At 49.7% G+C, this 27,315-nt stretch overlaps 9 protein-coding genes across 9 annotated transcripts; 5 read left to right on the forward strand and 4 right to left on the reverse strand.

Moving 5' to 3' along the window:
- Positions 1-827: 827 nt before the first annotated feature.
- aclP_1 (Nonribosomal peptide synthetase aclP) lies at positions 828-5,991 on the reverse strand (the record flags this gene model as incomplete). The annotated part of the gene is made up of 2 exons (XM_014683954.1): positions 828-3,419; positions 3,478-5,991. The coding sequence occupies 2 exons, from the start codon at positions 5,989-5,991 to the stop codon at positions 828-830; spliced, it is 5,106 nt and encodes a 1,701-aa protein (XP_014539440.1).
- A 787-nt stretch (positions 5,992-6,778) lies between these two features.
- aclM (O-methyltransferase aclM) lies at positions 6,779-8,093 on the forward strand (the record flags this gene model as incomplete). The annotated part of the gene is made up of 2 exons (XM_014683955.1): positions 6,779-7,010; positions 7,081-8,093. The coding sequence occupies 2 exons, from the start codon at positions 6,779-6,781 to the stop codon at positions 8,091-8,093; spliced, it is 1,245 nt and encodes a 414-aa protein (XP_014539441.1).
- A 351-nt stretch (positions 8,094-8,444) lies between these two features.
- Positions 8,445-10,158, reverse strand: aclC (Cytochrome P450 monooxygenase aclC; the record flags this gene model as incomplete). The annotated part of the gene is made up of 3 exons (XM_014683956.1): positions 8,445-9,681; positions 9,740-9,927; positions 9,982-10,158. 3 exons carry the CDS (start codon positions 10,156-10,158, stop codon positions 8,445-8,447), a joined length of 1,602 nt encoding a protein of 533 aa, XP_014539442.1.
- Positions 10,159-10,969: 811 nt separating this feature from the next.
- psoC_1 (Methyltransferase psoC) lies at positions 10,970-11,815 on the forward strand (the record flags this gene model as incomplete). Its single annotated transcript, XM_066131166.1, has 3 exons — positions 10,970-11,045; positions 11,105-11,638; positions 11,697-11,815. The coding sequence occupies 3 exons, from the start codon at positions 10,970-10,972 to the stop codon at positions 11,813-11,815; spliced, it is 729 nt and encodes a 242-aa protein (XP_065987533.1).
- A 3,749-nt stretch (positions 11,816-15,564) lies between these two features.
- G6M90_00g080940 (uncharacterized protein) lies at positions 15,565-16,234 on the reverse strand (the record flags this gene model as incomplete). The annotated part of the gene is made up of 4 exons (XM_014683958.1): positions 15,565-15,675; positions 15,730-15,815; positions 15,869-16,111; positions 16,171-16,234. 4 exons carry the CDS (start codon positions 16,232-16,234, stop codon positions 15,565-15,567), a joined length of 504 nt encoding a protein of 167 aa, XP_014539444.1.
- Positions 16,235-18,991: 2,757 nt separating this feature from the next.
- Positions 18,992-19,984, forward strand: G6M90_00g080950 (uncharacterized protein; the record flags this gene model as incomplete). Its single annotated transcript, XM_014683959.1, has 1 exon — positions 18,992-19,984. The coding sequence occupies one exon, from the start codon at positions 18,992-18,994 to the stop codon at positions 19,982-19,984; it is 993 nt and encodes a 330-aa protein (XP_014539445.1).
- A 661-nt stretch (positions 19,985-20,645) lies between these two features.
- Positions 20,646-21,320, forward strand: G6M90_00g080960 (uncharacterized protein; the record flags this gene model as incomplete). Its single annotated transcript, XM_066131167.1, has 2 exons — positions 20,646-21,228; positions 21,283-21,320. The coding sequence occupies 2 exons, from the start codon at positions 20,646-20,648 to the stop codon at positions 21,318-21,320; spliced, it is 621 nt and encodes a 206-aa protein (XP_065987377.1).
- A 611-nt stretch (positions 21,321-21,931) lies between these two features.
- LAC12_4 (Lactose permease) lies at positions 21,932-23,506 on the forward strand (the record flags this gene model as incomplete). Its single annotated transcript, XM_014683961.1, has 1 exon — positions 21,932-23,506. One exon carries the CDS (start codon positions 21,932-21,934, stop codon positions 23,504-23,506), a length of 1,575 nt encoding a protein of 524 aa, XP_014539447.1.
- A 498-nt stretch (positions 23,507-24,004) lies between these two features.
- G6M90_00g080980 (uncharacterized protein) lies at positions 24,005-25,249 on the reverse strand (the record flags this gene model as incomplete). The annotated part of the gene is made up of 1 exon (XM_014683962.1): positions 24,005-25,249. The coding sequence occupies one exon, from the start codon at positions 25,247-25,249 to the stop codon at positions 24,005-24,007; it is 1,245 nt and encodes a 414-aa protein (XP_014539448.1).
- Between the last annotated feature and the right edge of the window lie 2,066 nt (positions 25,250-27,315).

A 27,315-nucleotide genomic window follows, 5' to 3' on the forward strand; every position in this document is an offset into this window, starting at 1 on the left:
CTAAATAGAAAGAGGAATAAGTTCTAATCATAATCTAGATCCACGGTACTTTATTCAACCGGAGAAATGGATTCCTGAGCGATTCACCACGCAACCGAATTTAATATTGAATAAAAACGCGTTTGTTCCATGGGCAATTGGTCAGCACCACCCTGTCTAAAACAAATATAACATGACTGCGGGCACTAAAATTATATAGGCAAAAAAGTCTTGCCTTGGCAAGAATTTGAGTTTAATGGAAATTCAGGTTTTAGCGGCGATGATGGTCACGGAATTTGACTTTGCTTTCGCCGCTGGTGAGGATGGCTCCAGAATGTTTACGGGAGCAACTGATTTCTTTACAACCACACCCGGACCACTTCAATTAGTACTTAAGCGTCGTAATATATCTTGAGGGTATCGGATATTCAAGGCCTCCATTAGAGATTCTCCAAGTACCAGACCCCATGTCGCCGTAGCGCTCCGATCATGATCCGTCTGGTTATCTGCTTGATGCCACCAGACACTATTCGGGCGCTCCGATGCTCCGCCACCCTCGCTGTGCAGCCTTCAAATGATGGAGCACACATGCACCCTCAGGAAACATGCCGAGGTTTGTCAACTTTTACCAGCCAGTGACCGTTTGCGAATGCCGGACACAGTAAGCACACTCTATAAGAAAGGACCGAGAAATAAACTCTTGAGCTGCATGGTGAGATTTGTACAACTTTGGCAAATCGGTCAACAGAAAAATGAAAAGGAGGAAAAATTGTCAGAAACCACGGACGTAACAGCTACCGAACACAGCAACTTGCCAGTATTAAGCTACAACAAGGGTAAATACAAGTTTACAACTCGGCCAACTTGGCGCCAAAATATTTACTTCCGTCGTCGCTCGGGTGTTGTTGGCTCAGCGTGGCCTGCCGCATTTTGTCTTCAATTCCTGCTCTGTCCAACTGTTGTGTGAGCCCATCAATGGCCGCTATCACCCTGGATTGAATATAACTAGCCTCAGTCTCACTGTACAACAGGGTGTCATATTCCATTCTTAGCATCGCGGTGTCGCTGTTGAGAGCTAGGAACTCAAACATGATTTTGAATTTGGCGCCTTCGCACCATGTGTACAATGGCTGAGTCCCGTCGATGGAAAGCGGTTCCCGTCCACGGTTATCATGAAACGTCACCATTGCTTCGATGAAAGGAACGTTTGGGTGATCCGACACGACAGCATGCTGTTTGAGGAGTTCGTTCCAGGGCATAGAGTGAGAAAGGGCCTGTTGGCTTGCCGTAGCCACTCTCTTGCAAAACGCCAGAGTCCAGGGGTCCTCTTGACTATTGCTTCGATAGATTAAATCTGCTTTACTTGACCAAGGGTCGTCAACACGTATTACCAACGGCTCTAGGAAAAGGCCAACAGTGTCAAAGTCTTCCACGCCACGATTAAGATACGGCGAACCAAGGACGGCAGACCTGCCATCAGGGCCGCCATGTCGGATTGCAAGCGCAACTGCTGCCAAAGAAAGTTGGTGTAGTGTAATACCGTGTTTCGTAGAAAGATGAACCATGGCCCGGAAAGTCTCTGGCAGTATTTTGCAAACCCGAGACTTTCCACCGTAGTTAAGGCGGGTTGGTGCACAGTAAGGGAGTAAATCTGAAAGATGGCCCCAGAAATCAATGTTGTCTTGAGAAATATCGCGGCTCCACTGACTTGTCTGGCCATAGTCCCTCGGCACGGTGTCAGGACTCTTGCCATTCCAATAGATCTGAACATCCGAGAGAATGACGTTCAAAGCTGTAAGGTCCAAAACAATGTGCGACGCCACTAGGACAAGGGCGGTCGGTGAAATAAATACGCGTATGGGAAGCTCCTCATGCAACTTGAATTCTCGGTTGACCTCCTGCCGAATACTAATGTTATTTGTGAGAATCACTCGGGGTGGCGTTTTGGAATGCACCCGATTGTGATCATTTGGAAAAATAGAGCTCAAGATGGCATGGCGTGCTAGCACCTTGTTCCACGCCCGCTCCAACCGCTTGATGTCTAAATCCTGGCTCAAGGCACAGACAAAATTCACGTTAAATGAGGAAGAACCTTTGTCCAGTTTACACTTTTGAAGCCATTCTTGTTCGATCGGAGATAAAGTGCTGTGGCCTAAAACTGAGCCAGTGTTTGGCCCAGACTCGCCCACCTGACGGTCAATATGGGAAGCGGAGAGCAGAGCGACCTGATCGCCTAGACGGGGGCGTTTGATGACATCGAGCAACGGTATCCTCTCTTGTCCAATGGTAGACAGGAAAGAAGTCAATTTCTGCTGAAGGATTGAATCACCACCCAACTCTACGAAATTTGAATCATAATTGAGAGAGTAGTTGCTATCCAGACATAGCAAAGACCGCCATGCAGCTTCGATTTGGCCGCCGACGCCAGTGAGTTGCCCAGTAGGCCTTGACCCAGCGACTAGTTGACCGTTGGCGGAATGTGAAGCAGGGGACCTAAACCTTTTAACCTGGTCGCCGAAAGTTATATTTTTCATCACGTCGGCTAGAGTGACTCGCGTGTTGAGAGCGGAGGATAGGCGACTGGACAGGGCGATTTGTTCAAGAGAGTGACCGCCGAGCTCCAGAAAGCTTGAATCTTCATTTAACGTCTGACCATCGTCCAGATTCAGGACGCTTCGCCAAACAGAAGCAATTTTAGTTCTCACGTGGTCTATGGCGATTGATGGCGACACAGAGGGATCAGGGGACGGTGCCTCTGCCTCTTCCCAAGAGAATGCTGTTGAAATCGCCTTGTAGTCCAGTTTACCCGCATTGCCCAGCGGGAACTTTTCAACGGCTTTGATGAGTCTAGGCAGCGCCTGTGGCGGAAGCACCTTTTTGATCGCCTCCTCAAACAAGGCGATATCTGTGATTTCAGGCTGTATCATTGCCACGAGTATATCCTCCTTGCGAGCAAGGGCTACCGAGGTGGCATTAGAGGCTTTAACCATTCTGATTTCGAGATCGTCCAGGTCAAGACGGAAGCCTCGCAGCTTAATCTGTCTATCGGACCGTCCCAGAAGACAAATCTCTCCTGACTGATTCCAGTAACCACGATCTTGAGTTCGGTACATTGTTTGATTCGTCTCGGGGCAAATTGTGTCTTTTAAAAAGTTTCTTGCTGTCTCTTTTGGCCGTTTAATGTATCCCCGCGAGACCTGCACCCCCGCTGTATAGAGTTCACCAATAACTCCAGGAGGAAGCGGGCATTGGTGCTGGTCCAAGATGTAGATTCGCGTTGATTGCACAGGGCATCCAATGGTCACCTTCTCTCCGCACACTAGCCTTTTACAAGTCGAACCACAACTGGACTCTGTTGGGCCGTAGAGATTGAAGGCGGGCATCACGGCAGACCACGCATCGCAAACAGCTTGTGGAAGATGCTCCCCGACCAGGTAAATCTGTTTTCAATATCAGCACTGGGGATAGACTAAAGTTAACAGGCTTGTGTTGACATACGGCCTCGAGATTTTCGTAGTCGCGAGGGTTCAATAGTTTCGCGACTGACGGGGTTATCATGGCAACATCAGCTTTCTGCAAATTACTCAATACGTCGGCTGTCTCGCTGAGTAAAATGGTTCCACCATAAGACAAGCTGGAAAATATCTCGTGTATGCTTCCATCGAAAGCCGGAGACATGATTTGGGCTACTTTGAGATGTGGCCGCATGCGAAGACGAGCGTCGTAGTCTTTCTGAAAGGCCACAATCCCCTCATGAGTGCATGCAACTCCTTTGGGCAGGCCAGAAGAGCCAGAGGTAAAGCAAAGGTATGCTGTATCCTTCTTAGATGCGGTGGGTCTTTGTGAGAGAGTGGACACATCGGAGGGGTTTGCCGCGCGATGTAGAAGCTCCTCCACAGAATAGCAGAGACGCGTTGACTGTGGTTTCTTGTCTTTGCATACGTCCCAGGTGGACAGAAACAGTCCGCTTCCGGAGGTTTGAAAATAGGTATCCCTCAGCTCTGCAGGTATGGCCGGATCCAAAGGACAATACACTGCCCGAGCCCTGAGGACTGCATAGATGGCAATGATCCAGTTGATGGAGCGATCAGCGTGGACGCATACGACGTCACCTGGAGATACCGTCTTGCACAAGCTGGACGCCACCTTTGTGGCTGCCTCGTCAAGTTGAGCATAGGTAATTGAGCTGTCCCCTCTGATGACGGCGGGAGCGCTCGGAATGCTTTCAAGACGATCATCAAAGAGGCTCGTCAGTGTTTCTTCCCCTTGACACCGACTTTGGGTTGATGAACAGTTGCCGTTCAACATGATTTCCTTCCACATGCCGGGTGGGAGAGGGCGCCTGAAATACTCATTTAATAGAATTGTTTCGGACCCTATAAGAGCACCGATAGCGTGAGTGTACATTTGACCCAGCTTGTCAATGTCTGAATGGTCATAAAGTTTCTTGTCGTAGTTGATCTGGATTCTGTCCTTTGGACCAAGAAACAAATTTACGGGGATGCTCGACTGCAGTCTAGTATAACAGGATTCAGTTTGAAACTTTGGATCCGTATTGGCCTCGTAGTCATACTGCATGGCCAAGACCGATGTCATCGGGCAGCGCTCGTCGGGAACACTCCACTCATATTCCCGAAGCTTGGATAGGCGCTCAGCCGTGTAGTGAAGAAGGTCTCTCAGTGTTTTTCTCCGATCTAGACACAACAACAGCGGCAGGGTATTCATCATGGGGCCGACGGTATCTCGAATGGCGGGAACCGGGAGCGACCTATTGGCGAACAAGACGCCAAACATAACAGAGTCTGACCCGGTGTAAATGGAGAGAGTCAGTGCCCAGGCGGCGTAATATATAGAGCAGAGTGGCAAATCATTTGCTTGGGCGAATCGCAGGCTACCTTGCAGAGGTACGGAAAAGGTGGCAACACCTGACGACGGCGTGTCGCCATGATGCTGGTCCTGAGGCGGTGGCAGTAGTAGATCGTTGTTGACGGCCGTCATGCCCGTCAAGTACTCTCTCCAGAATCCTGTCGCTTGTTGCTGAAATACAGCCTGGTACATTTGCCAACCGCGGGCCAAGTCGGCGAAAGAATAGCCTTGGCTAATCTGGCCGCCATTCATCACCGTGTCAACCTTTTGCAGGAGCAAGTGCGCAGAGTATCCATCAACGAGAGCGTGATGGACGTGCCAGACAAGGACGCTCTTCTTCCCCACCAGGGTCACTACCTTGAATTCCGTCGCCGGATCCAGCATCCCCGGTGTGCTGGTGGACTGGAGCTCTTGCTCAAACTGTCCTTCGTCATGGTGGATGCTCTCTGACCATGAGAAAAGGGCCATTCCGTCGTCCCAAAACATTTCGTCGTCGAAGACGGTGCGAAAAATAGGCTCCGACCGAATGACTTGTTGCCATGCCCGTTTCAAAGTGGCAACTAGGGCCGGCGAGTACAAATACTCTTGAAAATAGCTAATAACATTGTTACCCGGCCTTGCCCTAGTGTCCAGCACGAGAGAAGATTGGAGAGACATCATCTTGCAAACACCGGCGTCGGTACGTCTGCTGCTTCTCTGATGCATTTGCATGCCTTGAGAGTCATGCGTCTTGATTATACCGGGGTTGCCATGCGCACCATCTATGCCGTTGATTCCGTTGATGCCATTCGTGCCATTTGTGCTGGTCGTAGCCGAAGACAAGTTGTCAGGGGTAGCAGCGTCAAGACTCGGTGATGCGGATGCATCTCTGTCCCCAATGATGTGTCTATTTTCGGTCGTCCCCTCTGGTGTGAAAGTTTCCTCGTGGCCGGGAAGCCATGTTGCGCCTTTCAGTAGCTCAGAGATGGTTTGACTATTGAGGATGGACGACACGTTGATAGATACACCCTGCCTTTTGCAGGCAGCGGAGACACGCAAGGCTGTAATGGAATCACCACCAGCTCGATGGAAGGTTGAGTTAGGGGTGATCTCGTGCTTGGATATCTTAAGGCCTTTGGAAAGCTCGGATAAGATGATGTTATCCATGGTGGCACGACAGTGATCCATATCACGACCAGTTGCCTTCTGCAGGAGCCCAGGTGATGTGGCCAGAATAAGATGACTGGCTATCATGCAACTATATAACTTTGAGCACCTACGGTATATGATGTGATAGCAGATAGATATATGCACAGCACGGAGTCCTATAACTCCCGGAAGCAATGGGGTCACAACACAGGATCTCCTGGCCTCCCACTGCGGGCCCTGATAATCTATCTTGCTCGGCTATACTGTGGCATGCGGTGGATATTTCATCTTCTACAGCAATACCTCGATAAAGAAATATTCGAATCAAAAGAGCCGAGCTTGGCAAGATAACACCACAACATCCCTAGCCGCCGACGACACAAAGGTACCAAATTCCCTTGCCATAATGTAGATGCAATATCGTTAGCCGCGGTGGATCTGCAGATCAGTGCTCGGAGTGACCTCTGGTGATCCATGTCCCGTTCTCCGCCCGGATGCCTCGTACCGCCCGACGCCGACGTGCGGTCTTCAAGCCGGCCGGTGGCTGAGTCTCGGACCTGCATATGTAGGGCCGCCTGACGCCATGCCAAATAAAGAATAGCGACGCCGAAGACGCCAAGTCGGAGATGCCTCGTTCAGGCAGGACGTAAGAAACATGGCGGTATAGACATGGAGCATGGCTTCGGGGCAGAGCGTGATAACTCTCCACCAGCTCACGGAATACTTCCTCCAAGACTTTGGTTCTTGTTGAACACCCTCACAGCTGCCAATACAACCAGGCACTAGCACTGTCCCTACTATCATCATGGCCATCGGAGACATCGAGACAGCGCTCACTGAGCTGAATGGCGCCCTGCGCACTGCCCTCAAGACTCTGGGCAGTGATTGTAGGCAAGAGTTGACGCAGAGCCTGCACAGCCCAGATGAACTCCCGGAAAAACACCTCTACGACTTGTCAACTGAGGCCGTTGATTTGCTGCAGGAAACTAAGCTGCTGCTCGAACCGCGAACAGTCATCCTTGCCGACCACTTTCTAGGTTTGTCCGCCTCCATCTCCTTACCTCCCTCCCCCAGCTGTTTTCCAAGACGTACTTAGCCATCCTGCAGGCTCGGCCAACTGCAAGTGCTTGAATGCTGCGGTCGAGCTGGACGTCCCCGACATCCTTCAGCAGCAGGGCGCGCTCACCGTCGCCCAACTCGCCCAAGCATGTGGCGCCCGCGAGGACAGGCTGAAACAGGTCATGCGGGTTCTGCAGAGCGCAGGAATTTTTTCCTATGAGCAGGATACTGCCGTCTACTCCAATAACGAGTGCTCGACCCTGCTGCTCAAGGATCACTGGACCGGCTGGAGGAACTGGGTTGACCTTTACGGCAACGAGTTCTACGACATGGCGCGTGGGATCCCAGCCTCCTGCCGCCAGGGCGAGAAGCGAATGCCGTCTCAGATCAACTTTGACACCGACTTGGATATGTTCTCCTGGTTTGCGGCACAGGGATCGCTGGATCGTGTGCACAGGACGCTGGGCGGCGGCGCCATTGCACAAGCTCCGGGTATCCTCGCAGACTATCCCTGGGAGCAGGTCGCCGGTGGACTCATTGTCGACATTGGCGGTGGCGGCGGCGGGCTGATTGCCATGTTGCTCCGGAAGTTCCCAAATCTGCGCGGTGGCATCGTTGATCGCCCCGAGGTTATCAACCAAGCAGTTGCCAATTTCTGTGACCCCGACGGCCTGTACCGAGACGTGGGAGACAGGGTCAGCACAGAAAACCTGCACGCTGGGGATTTCTTCAAGGAGATCCCCAGCTATGAAGTGTATTGCATGAAATGGTGTCTCCATGACTGGAAGGACAATGATGTCGTCACTATTTTGAAGAACATTCGCAAAGCAATTATCCCTGGCCCAAAATCAAGGCTTGTGCTGCTCGAGATTTTGCTGAAAAAGGGCCGATCCGGCCATTTGTCTCGCATGGCAGACCTGTCGGTGATGATGGCTGCAAATGGTCTGGAGAGAGAAGAATGGGAGTGGGATTCTCTTGCTGCGCAGAGCGGTTGGAAAATTGCCCACAAGTATGATTTGAGAAACGCTTGGCCCTGTGCCATGGAATTGGTACCGGTTTAGCTTGCAGAGTGTTAACTCGAGGACAAGTCTCGCATCCAATATCTGGTCATCGACGACCCTTGCCCCCCAGATAAATAGCAATTGATATACTAGCTGTCGCTATCGCCAGTGTCTTCAGCCTGCCTTTCTTCTCCTAATTTTCCCACCATTCGTAAAATGTCAAGTCACGGGCATATTATTCACATTGATGATTAGTTGCCATCGCAGGCTGTGCCGTGCCTTTTCCCCCAACTATTTTTCATTTTCTTACTTAAAAGCTAGAATATGACTGATAGCTCAATGATTCTCTTCTCTCCTCTCCCCTCACTCTCACATCGGAAAATTCACCGTGTTCCAGATTCACAGACGGGTTCAATTTACTCTTTCGCAAATAATGGTGGAGTTGCTTGAGCTTATCCATGAGCCAACCACACGTTCCCAATCCCCAATATTCGTACCATCTCCAGCCGAAAGCCTGAGGCGATAATTCTCCACCATGTGCGTAAGCAGCACTTTAAGCACCACGTCTGCAACATTTTTGCCGAGACATTGTCTTGGTCCAAAGCCGTAGCGCCAGAACCTGTAGCGCATCTCGCCGGCGCTTTTGGTTTCTAAAAACCGCCTCGGTCGGTATTGGGTATTGTCTTTACCCCAGTATGGATCGAGAACGTTGAGGGCATACGTGTCCACAATGAAGTTTGTGCCGGCGGGTATGACAAAATTATCCACGACACGGTCAGTTGGCGCAGCCTGTGGGATGGAAAAGGGTGCCATGGGTTTGAGACGTGCGGATTCAAGCACGCAAGCCATCAGCAACGTCGAGCTTCCCGTAATATACTGAGACCACAAGTCCTCTGTGTCTTCCTTTCTTGCTGCAGTTATCTCCAGCCGCAGATCGTCTTGAACATCCGGATGTGCAGCGAGGAAAAGTGGGATCCAGGAGAAATTCCCAATTGTGACGTCTAGATTGGCGAATAGTGCCTCGTCAAGAGTGTGAAGTAGCTGGGTTTTGGACATGACCCCCTGCTCAACAGCATCGTACAACCCGACAATCGGATGGCTGGGATAAGCTTGCTTAGCCCTGTCGTAAGCTTGATCGTTGAAGCGAGTCCACTTCTCCTTAAACATCTTCAGTTTTTCGTTGGTCGAAATTGGCAGGAATCGACTGAGAGAGAATCGAGAAACACCACCGTTCATGATCTGGCACCAGAGTGTCTCTCGAAGGGGAATAATCTCCTCAAACTGGAGCTCCATCGCTGCCGTGAGATCACCATAGATGATATCACATAGTATCCAAAGAGGCAGCAACTTGAGATGTTTAGAAGGCTTGACTAGCAAGACCTTGTCGCTCTGTTCTTTCGCTTCCTCCAATTTGTTAAAGTGTCTCTCCACTCTCCGCTGAATCAGTGGAATGTAGGATGACGACTGATTGCGATGAAAAGTGTTGACGAAAGGTGCACGAACTGTATCCCACTCTCCCTGATTCAACAGACCTAGACAATTTCCGAGAACCTGCCCACAGAGCCAGCCAGAATCCATAGATTCACCTTTGACGTGCAAATGAGAGTCTTTAAAGACAGTTTGCACTTGTTCTGGCCGCATCAAGACACTGCAAATGTGTCAGAACACCACGGGCTTTTTGATATGTTGAATCCTTGTCAACTTACACTTCTGAGTCGAACCCCGTCCAAATTCGATACATTGACCCTAATTCCTGTTGCCATTTACGCGACCCTTCTTCACCTTCCAAAAACTTGGCGACGTTGCCTTGTCCGTTGGGGAACGTGTACGAGGCTGTCGGGAGAGGAGTCTTTCCATCAGTTGATTTGATCGGATACCGCCAACAAAGATAAAGCTACGATGAAACATTAATATACATGGATTCCAGTCTGTGCCTTGAAGTTCTTACGCTGATTAGATACGAAATTGCACGATTTCCCGCGGTTCCCTCTGCGATTGTGTACCAAATGCACACCGGAACAATCGCCAGTACAATGACAAAGGAATAAATAATAGCTGAAATCCTAGTTTCGCCAAAAATGCCGTCTATTGGAGTATGGCTCGAAAATGAAAAGTCCATTGTCATTTTGCTCATTACAGCTTCCAATCTGTGTGATGAGGCTCAATTGTAAATGTCAAAGGCCGTGAAAACTGTTCGAAGTGCCAGATGATGAAGGTCCAACGGGCATGTCTCTTGCCTGATTGCGATTGCGTGAGCTCCTATACGTTGACACATTAATCTAAATCTACTATATGGGTCCATTCGAAACTTCCAAATAGGAAACGCCGAATTCGTTGCTTCCGCATACGCGTCTTGTCATGAAAATCCACACACAGCCCTTATCTTGGCCGCCTCCACCCACCTGCGACGAAGAGGGGTTAATCCGAGGATATGGCGTGGAGAAACTCGTCGTTCGTTACATAATAGCTATATCTGGTGCTTGTTATTCCTGCGTTGTTAAGTCTATACGAGTGCTCTGGGGTATGCTGCAATGACACGTCGTTCGTACATAAAGTTTTATTATCGAATGATTCTGTGATAAGAGTAAAATTCCTAAAATGCCGCATTGGACGGATAATTGCATAGTCTCAAAAACTTGATTAAACTTGCCCCTTTGGTGAGGCAACCAGTCTATGCTGGACATCTTGGTCAGAGGCTCAGCAGGCTTAGCTACGTGCATACGATATTTCAACAGCTGCTTTAAACTCATTAAGCCTCAGAGTACCTCATGTCACTCCAGACAAGCATCCCAAATACATTACAAATGGACAACTCGGCAGGCGTGAGAGACGCGGACCCGTTAGTGAGGGCGAGAGCCGAAGGAGAATATCATCTAGAATATCATGACGAGGAAGTGGCTCGTTTAGCTGCGCAACATGAAGTTTTCTTGGACGCCATGGGCAAGCTTGTGTTTGCCCCAGTCGACCTTGGGCGAAATGGCTTGCGAATTTTGGATAGCGGGACAGCAGATGGTATGCCCACACCAACTATGGAGGCCATTATACCTCAACCAGTACTGAATTCATATTAGGACGATGGCTCGTGGATCTTCGCGCATACCTACGATGTAAAGACAACGTCTTGATAGGAACGGACTCGGTAGAGAGGATGTTCCCGCCTACTCCGCCTGGAGGTATTTCGCTCCAGGTTCAGCGGGTAGACAAGCCTTGGCCACAGAGCTGGCTGGGTAGTTTCGACTATGTACACCAACGACTAGTCCTACCTGGCTGTGAATACTGCCCAGCCGCGACGGCTGTCAAAAACCTGTGCGACCTTGTCAAGCCAGGGGGCTGGGTTGAGATCCTAGAACAGGACCACAACCCCCCTACTCCGGGGGCCTTTGAGAGAGCCGAGTCAATGATTCGTGAGATTTTCACCGTCAATGGCTTTGGGTACGATTACCCGCTTCGGATAAAGAAATGGCTTGAAGATGCCGGAATGCAAGACGTGCGCCAGGAAGTAATTGACGTCCCGGTAGGAGCGCTAAATCCCAACCCAGAGATGGCTCAGAAAAGCACTTGGCAGATTAGTTCTGCACTTGCGGGTTTCTTACCCATGGCTCGCGGTCAGTTCCTAGCCCGCTTTCTTCTTTTCTCTTGTGAAACTAACCATAGGGTATGTAGCTTTGCCGCTTTCCATGCCGCGGGATCAACTGGAGAGTCTGCCCGAGCACACCGCCGAGGAAATGAAGCGTGTTGGTGGCATCCAGAGAATATACATCGTATACGGAAGAAAGCCTTGACGATTATATAGTGATGCTGCTTGTGTGCTTTGTGAGGAAGATGGCCTTGGACATGCTGGAGCTTTTTTTACCAAGAAGACGATTATTATCTCTTTGTCTTGTACTTTAGATGCCAAATTCAACCAAAACGCCCATCAATTACAGACGCTTGAGCTCAAAAAGGTTAGTCAATATATTCAAGAGACACAAGACATGATCTCTTCGACACCGGACTGCAAGTGCAGATAATCGTCTTTAAACTTTATCCCAAACGAGATTTCTATTTCGCTCTGAAGTTCAATGATGGAAAGAGAGCCGATACCCAAGTCTTGAAGCAATGCGATATCGGTAACATTGCCATGCGAACCACCAGAGTTTTCGAAAATTCAATCCAGGAGGCGCTGTCGAGCCGCATTTTCTGTCCTGCCCCGGCAGGGCATTCGCTGTTTGCTTTTACAGAACTGCTCTGAGGGTTCCGGTCCGAGGCTGTAGTCATGTAGGAGAAACTGCTCAGCCAAGGCGCTGAGTGGCAGGGCGTTTCGCTGCAGAGCGTTTTCCTCCAGTTGCGAGCGAACTTGGTTCGCCAAACCAACAGCAATGAACATATCCAGCCAGGTTTTCCGAGGGTATCGTCTTGCAATTTCTTGGTGGGCATTATGGACGCGGCCTCCGTAATGACTATGGTCTCGTCCTTGTAATTATGGTCATGATATGTATTTTCACATTGGCACCGCTGCCTCCTACTTCCCCGCGAGTCACCTTTGGTGCCAATGACAACGGTTCTGCGGGCCTAGGGCTATCAATTTTACTTCCTTGGAGCACTTTTTCGAGCTTGGTTATGTCATATCGTGTGAACTGCACAACAGAGGCGGTAATTATGAGTTTGTTGTCTTTGGTGAAGACAAGCATGTCGCCCGCAATGTGGGTGTCACTGCGACGGGATGACATGGCATACACTGTCCAAGAATCCATGTTGGAAAAGTCACAGTCTTGGATAATGATGCTCTCCATGTAGTGGCAATGTAGACCTCCCCCGTTCGACAGCTACCGCACGTGTTGATGACAAGTCCGACCACCTGAATCAACGTATCCAGGCTCGCTGTTCCACAAATGTGAGCGACTGTAGTCTCCGAGGAGCTGACTGGCGTCTTCAGGCACCGGATCTTGGCCACAGCTTGATTGTTCAGGATTTGGATGCGTCGGTGTAATCGACAACACGCGAGAAGAGAGAGTATGCTTGCCCGGCCAGCAGTTTCTCGGCATCGGGATCAGTGACAAGAGTTTGTATTCGGTCCGTGATAATTCGCTCGTACAGCTGGAAATCCGGCCGTCGCGCAATAGTAAATTATCCCATTACTAGGGTAATGAGACGTACATTGACATTATTCTTCGGGGCACTGCGAAAGGAGGAATTCCAGCAAAGATATTCTCCTGCTCCTTCCATGATCAAGGGCATTTCGCGGATGAGGTTGATTCCCAGCGGCCCTTGGAACGAGAGATGCTGAGACTGCAATTCTTCATCGAGGCTTTGGGCTGGACTACATTTCCTGCCATGCCAACACACCCCATGTACATCGATGCCGGACATATTGGCTGCCCTCGAACAGCGTACCCAGAGACAATACCGACAAATCGTTTCGTATCCCCAAGGATGATGAACTCTGCAGAGGCCCATGACTTGGAGACCCTTCTTTGTAGACTAACCAGTGCCGAAGAGGCTGCAGCGTCTCCCCATTCTGCTTTTCGAATCGGCTCTGCTCTGGAGCCAACGAATCCGTGTGTTGGAGCCAGCGGCGGCAGCGGGGAAATTGGTAAGGAGGAAGCCATACAGGCTGGAGACCGGCCGCTTTGGGAGAAAGAAAGCCCCAGAAGAGCGTGATTTGCAACCAGTCTGTACGAGCCTACGTTGTTAATGCCTACATGTCCCACGCGGCGAGCGCCTTATCAGTCTACCCCTTTGCTAAATGCTGTACTGTCTTTCGTACGCGGGGTTCAAGAGTCGGCTCTAAAGCAGAATAGCGCAGGAGTTATTTATCCTGTGTTTTTCCTGGTGGCCGCCGTTGATCCAGTTGAACGACGTCTGCTAATGTACCAGGCATGGACACATGATGCTTGTCTTGGCATTGTCGGAAATATTCTAGCCGTGGTACTCTCCCGAATGCAATAGTGGGGATAATATGCTACGTGGAAGTAACTTGTGACCTCTTTCTGCCCGATAGCAGCTGCAATTACACAAAAGAGGCATGCTCCGTATGACGGAGCACTAACAGGTCGGGGGGCTAGGCAGTATAGCCCAGGTTGTCAACAGAGATATTTTGGCCAAGTAAGAACTAATCCATGCCCATTTACTTGACTTACCTTGTGCGTTCGCTCGTAGGGCTTAGATATTATCCGATATGTGTGTGTCTCAATATTAAAGCTTAAAGGCTTGCTTAGCTGTGAAGAGATGGAACAGCTGATGGACGAAACTGGAAGTTGCCGGAATCTTACCTGCATAGTCCCACGAACCCAATTGAGCCTAGACTGTTATCCAGTTGTGCTGTTTCTGGGTGTGTTGTGTGGTACAATTGCCAATGTTCCATGCAACTCAACAGGTCCGACCCATGTGGAACCGAGCTAACTGCTCGTCGTGCCTCGGGATTTACCCAATTTCAGTTCAACTGCATATGAGAGTTACACCATGTCGTTCAGTGGCGCATCCGGCATCGTTTATCTTTCGGCTATTGCCAAATCGGGCTATATAGGCCATGTCGGCCAAGATTGTTAGATAATGTCGAGTCTCGGGTTTGCATCACGGTAGAAATTGAGCCAGGGTGCAATATTCCTTGGTACTGAAATGTATATAAGATGCTGCATTCTGCCACTTTCCCGTCACATAAGGCCAAACACTACCTCTTAACTCTCCTTGTCTTAACCAAGCAACAAACCTGGTGAGTAATGGCCATGTTCTTTTATAATACCAACTCTCTAACTAACATCACTATAGAATATACTGTCAAGATGAAGATGTTCAACGGCATTGTCGTCCTCGTAGCAATGGCTACTAATGCCTATGCATCTGGCATTATTGGATACAGTGGCTCACATTGTGACGGCAATGCAGGCCACTATGATAAGGCCAGCCCGCAGGAAGGTCGATGCGCTAAGATGGATGACAGACATTCTTTTTGGGTGGACGGGAACTGCCCTCATGCATACAATATCCAATACTTCTCGGATGGCGGATGCCGCGGCCCATCCACCGGGATTGCGTATCCTCAGCCGGGCTCTTGTGTCAATATTAATACCGGAGGAAATGTTAGATCCATGTTCTGGGTATGTCCTTAGACTGTTGCAACTGTGGAGGAGTTCGGGTCGGTTCTGTTGGCTGTGTTGGGTTTTGGTAGTCAACTGTCTCGGTGTGAAAGTCCTCCGGCGAGTTGGTTCAACTAACTAGTCCCTATGCCTGTTAAACGTAAAAGGCCCAACAAATCGTGAAGCCCAACAAAGGGGCCTTAACAATAAAGGACTTGCTTATTACATGGACAGAACACGTGCCCGGGTAAGGAACCTAGGCCCAGGCGCTCCTTTAATGTATATATAGTAGTTACTTATCCCTTTCTTCCTCTTAGAAAACCAAGGGCCTTTGTCACTCTTTGATATTGTCTTTGAATTTGAACCTTTACGTTCCGAGCCTTGTTAGACCATCGTCACAATGCCATTGACTATCAAGATGAAGAAGAAAATAAAGCCTGCATATGCCCTACTATATTAACAGTACCTTATATATGTTACCGATACGCCTCCGCATAAGGTTCTTGAATCGATGAAGCCACAGGAGTTGGCGATAGTCGGTACGGCCGTGTGCCGTTCCGGCCGCTTGACCCTTTACACTCGGCAAGCTAGAGTGATCAGGTGGTAGTATTAGCAAGTGAACGATGAATCCTCGGTTCTACCCATTCGCCCTGAGCCTTGAGGAGGTTAGTGTGGGCAGCGACATGCTGATCATCTATGTTCTCGAGGAACCGGAAGCCGATGCTGGCTACGATTTGGTTAAGCCCTTGTCACACTGCGGGCTGCTGGCTTGCTATCCACTGTACTTGGCTCCGTTGTGCTGGGGGTTTGGCGTGAAGGGCGTCTCCGACTCAATTATCTTGGCCATATCATTCTCCTTTCTGCCAGTTACATCCCACCAGCTCATGATTTGATCGGCTGCAATTCGCTGCGCGGCTGCCCATTCACTTAGGGTCATGTAGTGGGCAGACTCGCCCTGGCTATCCTTAATAGTCTCTATCCCGAGAGTCGCGATGGACATGCAAAGAGCAAGCAAGACGAAGTCTACCACGGCCTTCATTAGCAGTGGTCTGCGGAAAATGCCATGTGAAGTTGAGGCGTACAATCAGTAGTAGCAAGCTTGCGAAAGCTGGCAAAGAGTCCAGCACCAGTGACGACGGATGCCATTCCAACAAATACGCCAGCTAGCTTATAACAGCTATATGTGGTATTCCTAGCGAGGGCGAATCGACAAAGCTGCTAGTGGTACTCTCGGGAGCCTTTCCGACGGCTGTGCTGCAAATATCAACAGACATACGCACATAAACGCGCAGATGCTTTCTGCGGTATAATTACAATGTAAATGTGAGGCGATCCTAGTGTTTATTGCTGGCCTTTTGCGATTCAGAGAAGTAAATGATGGGGAAATCGAAGGCGGACGTTCTAGATGAGCACTTTTACAGGAAAAAGCCTCACTGTCTCAGGATTGGAAATATTCTCAGGGAGTGTGATTGGTGCTGCATGAAGATTACGTGGCAACGCATGTCTATGACAGCGGCTGGCGGCATGTGACAAACGCAAAAAGGCCTTCCAGTCTTGGCGTGACAAAGTGAAGCGGTCTTAAACCATGACCGCAGCAATGTGTCGGATGGCGAAGAAAACCACAGGCATAATTTGGGGGCACTTCGAAGTAGGCGGGGCCTCTTTCGAGGTGGTCTTAGTTTCTGACATGCGAGGGCCTTTTTGTTAAATATCACGAGATATATATCTCAATGTCTATTATAGCATGGAATTTGAAGATATTGGATACAATGACGCTCTAGTGCATTGGCTGATCCATCTCCTGGCACGCCATTTTGACCGCTCTTAATTATTCTGAGCTATCCCCTTTCGCGGGAACAAACGCCCCAACATCTACATCATGCATCAATGCAGTATTTTTACCAAATACTTGCCTTCAATATAGCTACCACCTTTGATAGGACAGCCAATTTCTTTAATTGAAACTGTCGTTTCCTTGGTCGTATTACTTTGCAGTTCAACCGCGTTAGCGGAGAGAACCTTGGTAAGTTCAGTCCCAATCGACCAGCGTTCGTAGTATTTACAGTATAAAATTTTAGTTGGCAGTCAAAGCTCTTATCCGCATGTTCAAGAGGCGTGCGTCTGCTTGGACCTACCCCTTCAACGGACGCAGAATATTCCATTATGGTTTCCAAGAGGTATAGTCTTTTGTTAAAATGTAGTGCACACAAGGCGTGGAATATAACTTACCGACTCTGTGCAACGCCCTAGTCTCCAGGTACATCATGGTCTCTTCGCCAACGCATATCCAAGAAATCGACAGTGCACCTGATACGGTGCTGTCTTTGAACGCCGCGGCGACACATGTGAAAGACCATGGGCTTTAAGACGTTAGTTAGGCCATTGTGACAAGACATTTTGAGTAGATGCTTCAGCCCATATACACAATCAATGGTTTTAACTGGTTTGACCGGCGCGGCGTTCAGGGCGCTGGATTCGTGCGTGTGCTGCGGACACTTTTAACAAACAATCTTCCCGGGCTACTTCCCGACCTTGGCGCCTCACCTGGACACGTTGGCAACAATTGCTCGCGGACAAGGGACAGATTCAAGGTGCGCATTAGTTTTTTTATTACTGTCCTGCGGTTACTCAATACCAGACTGAAACAACGGTGCCAACGTCTGGGACAAAGCGTTATCGGTGTCGAGCTTGCTAGGAGGCTCGTAAAGGAGTGGTTGGGATACGTTTTTGACACGGTTTGATATCCATCTATTGTACCCAAACGCCGCATCATCTACTACCACGCTCCGAAAATGACAACAATAGGCATGTCAATACCGGTAGTATATGTTGATGTCTCGCTAAATAAGTAGACATAAGCGCCACCAAGCTTCTAAGGCAGAGCCAAACGCGGCATTCCTCCATAGTACTTCGTCTTGGTATCCTAGTCTGGATATGTCTCAACATAGCACGTCAAGGCAGTGTTTACGAATCCGGGGGTTACGCTATTGAAGCGAATGCCATGCTGCGCTCATTCCATGGCAGGCGTGTGCGTCATGTTTCGCAAAGCTTCTTTTGTTGCACCGCACGGGGCCGACGAGGCTTAGGGTTAGGGTTATTGTATCAACAGCCTTGAACCAACCATTAATTGCCAATGTCAGGCAATATACCCTACAATCGCGCTGAAAAACAGCACCAGATTTCAAAAATCCCAATGGTTCCGCCCCCAGGATTTCTCCAACATTGAAACGCATTCGTCACATTTTCCACCATGACAAACGAGACAAAGGCCGTGTCTCTACTGGCACAGGTATACAGGGCTTACTTGGTCCCGTCCGGAGACGCTCCCAAGTATCTCACAGGCTTTAGTGTCATCAGTGGCATCCATTGACGTGCTTGACCAGCGTAGTGGCCTACTTTACCATTACACCTGGTACTTCTCAGGCGAGGAAAAAGAAACGTCGCTGTCGCTGACAGGGTACTCGCGTTTGATTAACGTATTTTTTTTCCTACTTACGGACTGGTAGTACGTGCGTGTAACTAAACGGCCATCGGATAAAAGCGGGTCAGTCGTTAATGCAGACCCACGAGTTTCACGTAAAATCGAGCCGGTTCAATCTTAGCAGATCAAGCGTTTTTGCAGCATTGATACTTTGAGACGTCGACGGTACAAACCTCTTTGGAGTGTTCACTTGGCTCCATACAGTCAGCAACAAACTATACCGTCCACCCATCCGACTCCCTGATTCAGGGTTAGCTTATAGTCCGAAGCCTACAGATCGTGCTCTTGAAAGGCGGTGTACGTACGGGACCAGCAGTTTATTTCCTCACCGAATCTCTTTCCACCGGCACACCAACTCCATCTTCCTTCGCTGCACTTATAGTACCACACGCTAACGGATCTAGCCAGGGTTCTGAACAATCATGACCTCGAGCAGCGACCACTTTAGCCACGAAGTCATTCGACTGCGAACCAACTACCAGGACAAGCGTCAGAGATCCAACCTATTCCCTCCTACAGGTCTACCTATACTAGACATGGAGACTGTACCGGGGGAAAGGCCGTCTATGAGATTCTGGCATGATGATGGCACCGAGGTTGGACGATTCGTCCACCTCTTCGACATGCCAGGAAAATTGTCTGGCCAAATTCTCCGCTTGGAGCGAAACTTACCTCCAGTTGGAGGTCATTTCGAAATTGAAGGCGACCATTTTCGCAGTCTCGAAACATGCCCTAATCTACCGCAACCTATCCCAGATGACTTCGAGGATATCCAAGATCTCGTTATGCAGCTGCCACTTGTTCACGTCGACCCTTCGAAGCATTTCCTCAAAAAGGGGAAATACAGGAGCGAGATTGAGAACCTATTAACATGTCAGGGCGGGTCGTGTCCCGGGTCTATTCTTTCCAACCACCTTGTTCGCCTCCTTGGCAGATCTTCTGACGGGCAGCTGGTCTTCGAAAAGTTGGCCACGAGGGCCATCTTGGCGCGATTTTCCTCCCTGGCGATTTACAAGCGCTGGATACTCCATATCATCGACGGGCTAGCCTGTCTTCACGATTTCGGCATCGTTCACCGAGATCTTCACATCGGTAATTGTCTCTTTGCGCAAGACGGCAGCCGCTTAGTAATCTGCGACCTCGAGAGTCGTTGGGGTCTGAGGGCCGCTCCCGAAATTGCATTTAGTGGTGGACTAGACTCCGGATGGACCACTCGTTCTGACATCTATGACATCGGAAATTACATCAAGTGTATGGTGTATGCTAATGCGCCAATTGCAAGCCAGGTCGAGTGGCCAGTTCCAGAACCACTCCGAGCCGTTGTCGAAGCATGCATGCACGAAGAGCCAAATAAAAGGCCGACACTGCTTGCGCTGCGGCAAATGGTCGAGGCACTGCCTGTACATGATACCTGATATCAGACTAGTCTTTAGAGGTCCTTGAAACCTTGAGTCGGTAGTTATCTACAATCGAATTTGTCATTAGTCTTTATCCTGTCCTTCTATGGGACCACACGACACGAGCTATTAGGTAGGAGCCATATTTTCGTAATAATTCTTGGTTTATCATTTGAGGATGTCCTGTTCGTTCAACACGTGTACCATAGCTGCCTTTTTATTGGCTCAATGTGAGGCTATCGCATCTTAATGTTAAGCAAGGCGCGTGTGGGATAACTGGAGATCTAAAGAAGGGCTAACAAGATATATACCGCCCGCTCTTCTCAGCTCGACTTTGTCTCGAGATCACGAAGCGGAGTAGAGATTATTTCTCCTACTACTTCTCTATTTAATACAACTACACCTTTTTATCCTCGAGTTCATCACAGTGTGCCCATGTGTTAAACGAAGATCACGTTATCAAGGCACGGGCCGATCCTCAAACCTGACGATAGTTACACAGGAGCTCGAGCCCCAGTAGAGGCCTCAGGCTGCAGGATCGCTTGCTCCCCGCTGCTTTGTATAAATAGAGGTTGTTGGCCTCTCAAGGCCTTGAGAAAACCAAGGACCTTTGAGATCAAAGCGAATAGCTAAATACGAATACTATTCCACGCCCTTTTAACTAAGCCCTTGTCACACCATGGCCGCTGCTGTAGTTGCTCATCTTTACAATGCTCTACCTACCCTTGGTCACGCCGACGACCAGTTTGTTAACCGCAACCCAGTCTTTGCGCAGCTCGCAGAGTTACTTGCAAAGTACGACAATGCGTATGGCATCTGTCTTGTCCATTCTCACTGCAAGCTTGCCGATGGGGAGATCACGCTTGCCAAGGGAGACATCTCCGAGCCAGTGCAAATAGCACTCATCGAACAACACTACCCAGAACGCTGGTTAGCTAATGGTACGCCGTATGAGTTCTCGACTCTCAAGACTGATGACCCACCGCAAGATCTCGTCAAGGAGTTTTACCGCATCACACAGGGTTTTGGTCTACAGAACATTCTTGGCTTCTACCATATTCAGGGAAGCCAAGATGCTCCCGCCATCATAGAATGGACCGAAGGCCGCAAGAATCTCACTCGAGTTATGACGGAAGAAGATGAATCTGCTCAGCAGGTGCAAACAGCTTGGAACTTTGGGCGTGGCAGCCCCATCACTATGGCTTGCACGATTGTCTGCGATATTAGAACCACACGCAGTGAAAAGCCCAATAAGCACAAAGGTACCTTAACCCAGCTACCGCTGATTATGTGTTCTAACCTCTGTTTGAATGCAGGCACTCAGAGCCACCCGAAAGGTGGGCATTCCATTTAGCCTCGATACATGAGTATTTATGAATAGGGAATATGAGTAATACAGGCTTTGGATACCTACTTGTTAGCTAATTCTATATATCCAATTACTAGCCTTGCTCTAGTTTCCTTATCCTTATATTGTAATACCGCCTGCACTTGAATGGTGGATCAGAATGGTACAAATGTGTCTGAACCATCTGCGTATTTTTGACGCGGAGTTTGCCAGCACTTTATACGCTGGTGTATTCACATCTTTTATTTCTTTTCGCAACTTTAATATGAATTGGAATAGAACATGGTCACGACGCTCCAGTGCCAAGGGGTCGCTCTCGTTCATGCCAAGTATATTATGGACGAAAATGATGAAGGTCAATGCGTGTAAGGAACGTGCTTGTGTAGCATGCATGGGAAATGGTCTTCCAGATGTCCCTCTTGATAATGCCTTGTCCAACCAGACCAGACCTGACCAGACATCAACCATGAACAAGTGCCCCACCAGACCGTCCCCGCGGAGATCGCAGGGGTCAATCCCCGCAATCTTGCCTGAATGGCGATGCAATCCGGGGGTCAATCCGGGGCAATTCTAAACATTGAATCTATCAATGTCTCTTTCAATCTTGTCAACACACCATGGCAGACAGCGAACCGCACAAGCCAAGCTCCTCCAACCCACCCGAGGGTCTTATGCTTCGGCATGTTTTGCCAAAGCTCGACAAGTGGTGGTTTCAACATGGCCATCTGCGGAGCCTCAATCTGCTGCTCCTTGCTGGCCTCTTGACTCAAGCCACGACGGGCTATGATGGCTCCATGCTCAATGGCCTCCAGGCGCTGCCCTCATGGGCTGATTACTTTGACAAGCCTACTGGTATTCGCCTCGGTGCCATGGTCAATGGTACCGTCTTTGGCACCCTCGTTGCCATGTTTGTCTCTGCTTGGATTTGCGACAAACTGGGACGACGATGGCCAATCTTTGGTGGCTCCTGCACCATCCTCGTTGGGACTATTCTCCAGGCCTCGTCCCAGAACTTCGTCTCGTTTATTGCATCCCGCTGGATCATTGGTTTAGGCTTGGGTGTGCTGCAAGTTTGCTCAACACTTTTCTTGTCCGAGGTGTCTCATCCCGCTCATCGCGGCAAGATTACTGCCATTTATGAGCCCGCGTGGCCACTCGGAGCCTTGATCGCTGCATGGATCACCTTTGGTAGTTCCAAGATGCACGGGAACTGGGCGTGGCGACTTCCAAGTCTCCTGCAGGGCGTCACCTCCCTCATTCAGGCTTGCCTTGTTTTCTTCGCACCCGAATCCCCCAGATGGCTCATCAGCAAAGGCCGTCATGTCGAAGCCTTTGAGATGCTGACCAAGTACCACGGCGGCGGCGACCGCAGTTCAGCCCTCGTCATGCTCGAGATTGTTGAGATCAATGTTAGCCTCGAAGCTGACAAGGCAAACAAGGCAGTTTCGTGGCTGGCATTCTTCAGCACGAGCGGGAACCGTCGCCGATTCTACATCGTGGCCACGGCAGGATTTTGCCTACAATGGGCCGGAAATAGCATAGTCTCATACTTCCTGCCGCTTGTCTTGACAAATTCTGGTGTTACGGACTCGTATACACAGCTTGTCATTAATGCCTGCACCCAGGTCTGGTCGTTCCTCTGGGCAGTCTTCTTCGGACTGACCATTGATCGCGTTGGCAGACGAAAGCTTCTTCTTTCTTCTTATATTGCCATGTTCTTAACGTATCTAGTTTGGACAATCCTTGCCGCCATCATCACTCGACCTTATTTTGAAAACAAATACATGGGTCATGGCATCATCGTTCTCATCTTTGCATTCTTTTGCTTTTACCATATGGCAGCACCCGTGATTCCTGCTTATTGCGTTGAAATTCTCACCTTTGAGCTTCGGGCAAAGGGAATGACCATATTCCAGCTCGGTAGCACCCTGGCGAGTATTTTTAACGGCTTCACGAATCCTATTGCATTAGAGAATCTTGGATGGAAATATTATGTTGTATTTCTCTGTCTTCTAGCGTTTTGGACTCTTGTTATTTGGGTTGGGTACCCTGAAACAAAGGGTCTGTCATTGGAAGAAATGACTACCATCTTTGATGGTGAGCACTCAACACTGAAGAATGGCGTTTCTGCCAGCCTCGAAAGCAATGGTAAGTCGGGAGTTTTATTTCAGATGGAGCATGCCGAGGTGTAGGACCCAAGAGGTGGCTCGGTTAGCTGGACCGGCAGCGTCGAGGCCAGAGGCTCCCTGTCGACACATTTTTCCTTGTCACTGTGAACCCCATGTAGAGTTTTGCAAGCGCTGCCAGATTGGCGAGTAGAAGTTAAGCGCCATATATGAGACACCTTGTTACGTTGCAAGAGCGGGAGTTTGTATACCAGGTAATCACAATTATAATAGTATCTAGTTCAAGGTTGGGATGGATTTAAAATACTACGCCACCCCTTGCACGTTGGAGCTGCCAACTACATACAAGTACGGGGAAAGCACATGGAGAATATAAAACTGCCGGCTCAGCATGCCACTGCTGTGACGCAGTGGCATCTTGAATCGAGCGTCCAGAGCCAGAGTTTGAGGGATCGCACAACGGCAGGCGCAAGGCGTTTATACCAAGACTGGAACGACTGTGAAATGACGTGTCATTTATTTAGGCATCTAGTTTGTATGGGTGACGCGCATTCTATGCCAGCTTCAGTGGCAATAACGCTCAACGAGGCCTTTTAGGCGCCCGTCAGTCTCGTATTGCTTTAGTGCCGTCTCCCTCCACCGTGTCCAGTCTTGACCGGCTCCAAAGACTTCAAGTATAGCACTTGCCAACGGCAACGCGCGTGACCATTTGGGTTCCAAGGCCAGACCCCAGAAGAATCTTCTCACTTTCTCATCTGTGACACAGGTAGAGATGCCCCTTTGCCGCAGTGCATCCGTCAAGGCAACATCATCGGAACTTAGCGAGACCTTACCACGGCACAAGGCACTCATGTCGGCAGTAACAAGTGACGGTCCAAAGGCTTCACGTCGAGGTACGACACGTGCCATCTGCCAGTCAATGATACCGGTAATGTGAAGGTCGTCGTCGACGAGCAAGTGGTCGCCTTTGTCGTCGACATGCTTTAAAAAGAATTCCTCTCGAGATTGTGCTTGTCCTTGTTGGGCTAGGTGAGATGCCTTGTCCTTGAGAAAGCGGTACACCAGGTACGCATCGACAGGATACTCGGTATACAGTTGGCCATCCGCAATCAGCTGCAAGTACTGCTCGGCGAAGGCAGTATAATAGGCGGTCGAATTATGAAATGGACCATGGGGAGTGAGGACGACGAACCTGTCGCTTGCTACCGCCGACACTTCAATGTTGGATAACTGGAAGCACAGAGACCCAGCTTTGGGGAAGGGGTGGTGTTCCAACTCAACCATGATTTCGGCGAGGTCACCCCAGATCCTTGCCTTCTCGTCTTCAGTGGCCGCTTTGCCTGACGCACCCTCGCCTGTCCAGGGTCTTCCTGGTAGTTCTTGCATGAGAAGGAAACTCACGCCGACTCCATGGTCGGTTCCATTACCGCATACGCCGTAACCGAAGGCTTGAGGTGCCGGTACCGTAGTGGTTTCGAGGAATTTTAATGTTGCGTACTCGCTGAGTATTAAATAGTCTGCCAACGAGACGGGAAGACCAACGGCGAAGCTCGCAACTCGAGGAACTCGCAGGAGCCATGAGGGAGAGCCGTCGTGGAAGCGAATACGGGCATGATAGTTGGCGTTTCCCATGAGGGCGCCCGGTCCAACTTTGGAAGAGTGCTCGATACTGCAACTCCTACCACCATTCAGCCTGGACGCATATTGGCATGCAGCCTCGTCATTGATTTGAGAGCGAAGACGATCAATCTCGGCGACAATCTGTAATGTATAAGTTGCATCATCCACGGCCTGGTTATCGGACCACATTTAGTATTCCATTTTGAGAGGTTCTAAAACGGGCTGCGGTGAAGAGAAAAGGGACTGGTTTCGTACCTCGTCGCACGTATGGAGAGGAGGAGACAGGTGGGTGAGGCATAGGTGGCGATTACAGATATCGCATCCCCCGGTTGCTCTGACGCTTGGCCTTGTACAATCTGGCACGGAGCAGCTGAAGAATCTGGGCGCCATTGCGTGTACAATTTTAACGTGAGTCCTATTGGGAAATCACGAGACAGTATTGACGGTTGTCGTAGGACATATCTGGTGGAAGTTTTCACGTAGTGAGGTCAGCATCGACTCCTCGTACTTGACGGGGCCAAGGTGCACGAGCCACCCCCGCGTGAGACCCGGCCCAACATGAATTGATCAAAATTCAAATTCTTCCACATTGCGGCCTGACTGTGATAAGGGCTTGGAACAACCTCGCATTCTGCTCATCATTCAATGTTCGCTTTCATATTGAAGACTCTTGCATCTCTTAAAGCCTTCAAGGGTAAATAACCCTTATGTAAATATAATAGCGGCAAGCAAGCGAACCTGATAGCCGAAGGCCTTAACTCGGTCTCGAGCCCATATGTAACTATCGTCGGGTTCAAGGTCCGGCCCGTGCCATCATGGCAACGTAACTTCCGTCTAACACCAACCGCAGCGGTACCATGAATGTTAAGGCAGCCATGCCTGACAGTCCCGATGAAAAGGTACATGTATATATACTAGCCCGCACAGCGACTGCAAACCTCTTCTTCGACACTTGCAATAAATTTCCAGACCACTTGACACTTTGATCAAAACATCCTTCGTTCAAGCCTTTGCCCCCGCCCAACCATGTCAGCCAAAACTTGTATAACCATGAGCGACACTACTGTTGATCAAGCTGCTGGCAGCACACGATGCGCAAAGGAAGGCTGCGATAATTGGTGCGTTGCCGGTTCCCGGTTCTGCAAGGATCGTAAGCCAAAGGGTCAGTGCGCTTGAAAGCAATGGCGCGTACGAGAAGGCCAAGTAGCTACTGTCAGCCGGTGCATGGTCTACTTGATGTCTGGTGCGATCCCCGCATCGCTCGAGACGTCTGGCACAGCCCCCTGACTTGACTCTCGCCCAACTCTATTCGCTATTTACCTCATTCATGCCCGAACGCTTATTCCTCCGTCATAGCCCATATTTCCGTGAACCCCTGGGCAATTTGTCTTTGGCCCAGAGACTGTGCTCTCAAACGTTCATCGTCAAGAACATCATCAAGTGAAAAGCATGTGACGACTATACCGGCAGCATATTAGTGTTCATCCATCCCATCTCAATTCAAATCCCCTGTGGACGGACAAGAGGCTGCCAGGCAAGAATACAGATGGCGTCCCAAGCAGAGCAAAGTACCACATAAGAAGAGATTCCTACGGATAACCGTGATTTGAGTCGAGTCGGTACCGTACAGTGCCAATTAATTACTAACTCAGATACAACCATATTTGTGAACATTGACATGGTAGCACAATCGGATGCCTTGCTACCAACTTGGGTAGAAGAGATTTGCTAAGGCTAACAGGCCCGTCTGGTCTTTCCGATGGTTCCAAGGCAGCCGTTATTGCGGGCAGTCAAATTTCACAATACGTTAAGCCGAGAAAATACACTTGTGCCAACAACACCATCCGGTTCAACCCCAGTCAGAACCATTTTCCGTCTATACGCCGGATTCGAGGTCCTCTCGCAGGGCGTCGCGCAAAATGTCTTGGAAAAATTCACTTCCCTCGCAGCGAAACGCGGTATTTCACCAAAAGATTTCACCGCCAAGCCAGGACCCAACGGCTCTATGTGAGCAATATATTAGAATGCGGCATGCTGGCACCTTGGTATGCCTGTGTCGTGTTGCCTCAACTTAGCCTTTCAGTCTTTTTTTCGTAGCTCTCGGGCGACACATGCAGTCCGGTGTCAATGGTCGAGTATTTGTCATTAGCGGCGTCGTATGGTGGCACATTAGCTAAGCTCCGCGTCGACCTGAGTGGGACTACCCGGCGCCACAGATCAACATGGAATCGAGATGGATGGCGAGTGGGCACAAG

The sequence above is a fragment of the Metarhizium brunneum genome, chromosome 5 (assembly GCF_013426205.1).
Source record: "Metarhizium brunneum chromosome 5, complete sequence".
Taxonomy (NCBI): Eukaryota; Fungi; Ascomycota; class Sordariomycetes; order Hypocreales; family Clavicipitaceae; genus Metarhizium; species Metarhizium brunneum.